This window comes from Fragaria vesca, linkage group LG2, assembly GCF_000184155.1.
Source record: "Fragaria vesca subsp. vesca linkage group LG2, FraVesHawaii_1.0, whole genome shotgun sequence".
Taxonomy (NCBI): Eukaryota; Viridiplantae; Streptophyta; class Magnoliopsida; order Rosales; family Rosaceae; genus Fragaria; species Fragaria vesca.
In genome coordinates, this window is record NC_020492.1 from 10,015,119 (window position 1) to 10,019,053 (window position 3,935).

General features: G+C 37.1%; 1 protein-coding gene across 1 annotated transcript; it reads left to right on the plus strand.

Annotated features, from left to right (window-relative positions):
• The first annotated feature begins 1,407 nt into the window (after positions 1-1,407).
• Positions 1,408-3,754, plus strand: LOC101303467. Its single transcript, XM_004290189.1, has 6 exons — positions 1,408-2,095; positions 2,239-2,344; positions 2,506-2,561; positions 2,657-2,980; positions 3,088-3,207; positions 3,402-3,754. Exons 1-6 carry the CDS (start codon positions 1,451-1,453, stop codon positions 3,468-3,470), a joined length of 1,320 nt encoding a protein of 439 aa, XP_004290237.1. The 5' UTR covers positions 1,408-1,450; the 3' UTR covers positions 3,471-3,754.
• Positions 3,755-3,935: the final 181 nt, after the last annotated feature.

A 3,935-nucleotide genomic window follows, 5' to 3' on the forward strand; every position in this document is an offset into this window, starting at 1 on the left:
AAATTTGACCGTCAGATATGATCATTATGATGAAAGATGTCTATGGTAAAAAATTCAACTGGATTTGACAACGTTAAGGGCTCGATCGAAACGGTCAACTCTAATCAGAAATAAGAAAACTGCATTTTGAAGCCCTAAACGGACTCGGATAGCCAAAAATGCCCATATATTAGGACATAGCCATGAGTTCGACTCGTAGGGCCGTTACGCTTCCGGAAAGGTATCACAATAGTCAATCGGACACCGAATGCCAAATCTACAGCATAGTCAATACCGGGTTTCGACTGTTCTACATCAGAGACCTTACCCGATTTACGTGATTTTTAAACCATAACCGTATTTCACCATTCTGAACACATCTTATTTCACGAGATTTTTGTTAATTTTGCTTCTATGTAGAGTTGGTTTACAAAGTTGTGTATTTGTTTAAAACCTACTAAGCAAGTTATATAACATTTTATTGTTTTTCTTTTAGCCGACGACTTTTTTCGATAATAGCCGACGAAGGAAAACTTTGACCGATGAAAAAAAAATTTCGTTGGCTAAAGTATAGTATAGCCGACAAAAAAATTTCTTTAGCCGACGAAAGAAAATTTCGTTGGCTAATGTGGACTTTAGCCGACGAAAAAAAAATTCGTCAGCCTGGTTTTTTTTATTTTCGTCGGCTAAAGTCTTTATTCTAGTAGTGCTAACATCTTGGACGTTTGAAGACCTTGCAGTTGTTATACGTGTGACAGACTCTTTACAGTTTAATTTCTAGTATTTTCGTACACCAATTGAGGTCTGTAGGCGAATTTATTTGTTTTACTGTTTCGAGTCATGTAGTATCTACTTGGTTAAGAATGTCTTCTAGTAGAGTAGTACATCATCATGTTCGAAATAGGTTTGTCCTTGCTTGGCATGTATTCGCTCCAGCACATATACATGTTGGATGCCCCTATGTTCGGCTTTTGTCAATCTTATGAATAAAGTTTTCCTTATATTTAAAAAATAATAATGTGTAAGGCTAGTTTGGTAAATAAAACCATGACACATGGCATGCAGAGAAAAAATTGTCTTTAATTGTTAAAAACTGTTCTTATTTGTTTAACAACAACACATGTGGATTTATTTGTGTTTCAAATCTTTTTGGATGATGTATATGTGATTTGCTATTTATTTTAACTATTGCTAAACTAGATTGATAAATTTAGCAATTGAGTTTGAATTGTTAAAGTAAAAGCTAAATTTTTTTTTCTTTCTATTTTATCCACTTATTAATTCATGATTGGTCAAATTTTATCAGTTAACTCTAAAAAGATTTTATCAGTTAACTTTAAGTAATAATTTACTGCTAGATTACTATTGCTATTTTGATTGTTAAATTACCTAACTATTCTTAAATTTAGCAACAAACTAACCTAGACCACTGAGAACCAAATTAAAAATCAAAACCTAGCGAAGTCTGTGGATGGCGACGGCGGCTGCTAATTTGCTCTTCCAAACAAACCCGTTCAAGTGGAAGCCGAATCGACTCCGCCCCCTTGGTCCTCTTCAACCAGTCAAACTCATCATCAGTAGTGCTATCGCAACCCCGAAATCTCGTTTTTCTCTGCAGTACCATCCTCCTCCTACAGCCAAAAAGCTTCAATCATCAAATTCATCCACCTCCGATCCGAAATCAAACTCTGTATGGAAATTTGCTGTAAAAGTGACTGCGGGTGTGGTTTTGGGTGCGTTGCTGCTCATGCACAGACCCAAAACTCTGGGGCGGGTCGTTGCAACATGCAATCCCCTCGATCGCGCTCAAAAGGATGATCCTGAGTGTGCTGATCGGTACAGGTCAGCGCAGTGGTACAATTTGTTGCGTACCTTTTGCGAGACTGCAGGGTTAAGTTTATATCCTTGTGCAGCATACTATGGCTCGCTTCCTGTGCTCTACATATTGTCTGAATATCTAACACTGACCGACCCTTCTAATAAGCTCCATTGGTCTAAACACTGGTACGCTTGGTATAAGCGCCAAGCCAACTTCTTGTTGATATTCCTTCTCATAGCTCATATTACTTGGGCATGGCGCCATATTCCATCTACTGTTGTCAGGCTTAACATCCAGGTACCTGCTTCTGCATTCCATCTGCATGTCAACATGTTCCTTTTGCCTTTGCATTTAGGAATTGATATTGGACAGGCAAGGAGCCTCTTCTATCAATATCATCACTGTTAGTTGATTTCATCCCCTTTGATTCCATCCCTAAGGTTAATTTATCGAATGCTGGACGAGCGCTCCACACTGATCTTAATCGGATTGCTGAAACTACTGCAGATACCTCTATCTATAAAGGTGTAAACAGTATTTTGACAGGTACACTAGCCTTGATACAATTAATTGTTTACCTATTCTCTGCAATCTTATTGGTTTTATAGCGGAAAGAGGAGGTAGTATTATTTTGTATAAGTAATGTTATTATATTTTACTTATTTTTAGATATTCTGACATGATTTTCTCCTACATCTTGATTGCAGAGACAGCAACAACTTTTCTTAAGCATCCTGATTGTTTCATCTCAGCCAGTACGTATGTAAGTTCAACGTCATTGATCTCCTAGCTAGATTCGAGTCCCTGCTAGCTAATTTAACTTATATTGTGCCTTCTGACATGGATGCTTAATTGTAGGCGGCTGGCCAGTCTCATTGGGATGATGATGCACGAAATTTCTTAAATGAACTATGTCTTGAAGAGAGGATCAGATTAGGCGGACATCCACTTATCAATGTGAATAAGAACTTAAAAGTGGAAAGCTCAACAAGCCAAAAATCAGCACATGAAATTCAACATGAACATATTGACGTAGATGCTAATCAACTTGACAAACACAACAAATATGACTTGTCCCACCTAGTTCATACCCCGCTCATGGCGTCAAAGAAGATAGATCTTACGCAGGAAAGCTCAACAAGCCAAATATCGGCAACTGAAACGCAAGATGAATATATGGAGGTAAATGCCAATCAACTTGAATTGATATTAGCAACTTGATATCTATTGCCAGTTTATGATTGAGTATTGTGTATATGTATATTTTGTTACCGGATTTCAATTGTTAGGTTATAATATTGGCGGCTATTGCCTCGAAGCGTGATGATGAGTTTCCCAGAATCATCAAATCCTGGGATGACTTGAAGGAAGCATTGCAATTGCTTACATCCGAGGGTATATATCCATATGTAAGACATCCCAACGTTTTTTTTTTTTTTTTTTTTTTTACATGACAATTGATCTTCCACTTATAACTAGACCAAATGATCATGGCCAATACAACTCCACTTCCGGTAGTAGTACGTTTGTAAATCTCTCATTTTTTGAGATATCAATGTGGGATATAAATATTAATTAATAACATTTACTGTTGTTTTTGCAGGTAGTAGAAGTGTTGTGGAAGCCTATGTCCTCTTCCTCGACGGGCAGGAGAAGATTGTGGTTCAGATGAACGAAAGTTTGTTTACAGGACAACAATATCTAGGAAGGTATCCAGAAATGGATGGATGTAATGCATGTACCAATAGTATTCGAAAAAATATATTTCATCAAGTTTCATGAGAGCTTTAGATTAGAAAATAACTAATGGATGTTTAGCTGCAAACTCGAGTGGCAGAATTTTTCTAGATTAACGAAGGCATCCAGAGTTCATTTTCATGATAGGCTATGTGGAAGAGATGAAATTTCAGATAGTTCATGGGTACTATCATCATAGATTGGTTTGTGACCAATATATATATATATAGATTTTCTCAGCTGCAGACGTCCGTGCGGATTTCTATTTTTGCACCATTTCCCGATCGAATTTCCTCAAACTTCCCTCTAGACATATCTAGATCATCTTGTGTAGATCATCTCTGCAAAATTTCAGCCAATTTGGTGATCGTTAAGGCTTTCAAAATCGAAAAACAAATCT

Excerpts from the sequence above, each read along its gene's own strand:
- LOC101303467 (XM_004290189.1), top strand. The coding sequence starts at position 1,451 with ATGGCGACGGCGGCTGCTAATTTGCTCTTCCAAACAAACCCGTTCAAG. Across the intron at positions 2,562-2,656 it reads TCATCTCAGCCAGTACGTAT|GCGGCTGGCCAGTCTCATTG; the intron begins GTAAGTTCAACG and ends GCTTAATTGTAG. Across the intron at positions 2,981-3,087 it reads CGCAAGATGAATATATGGAG|GTTATAATATTGGCGGCTAT; the intron begins GTAAATGCCAAT and ends TTCAATTGTTAG.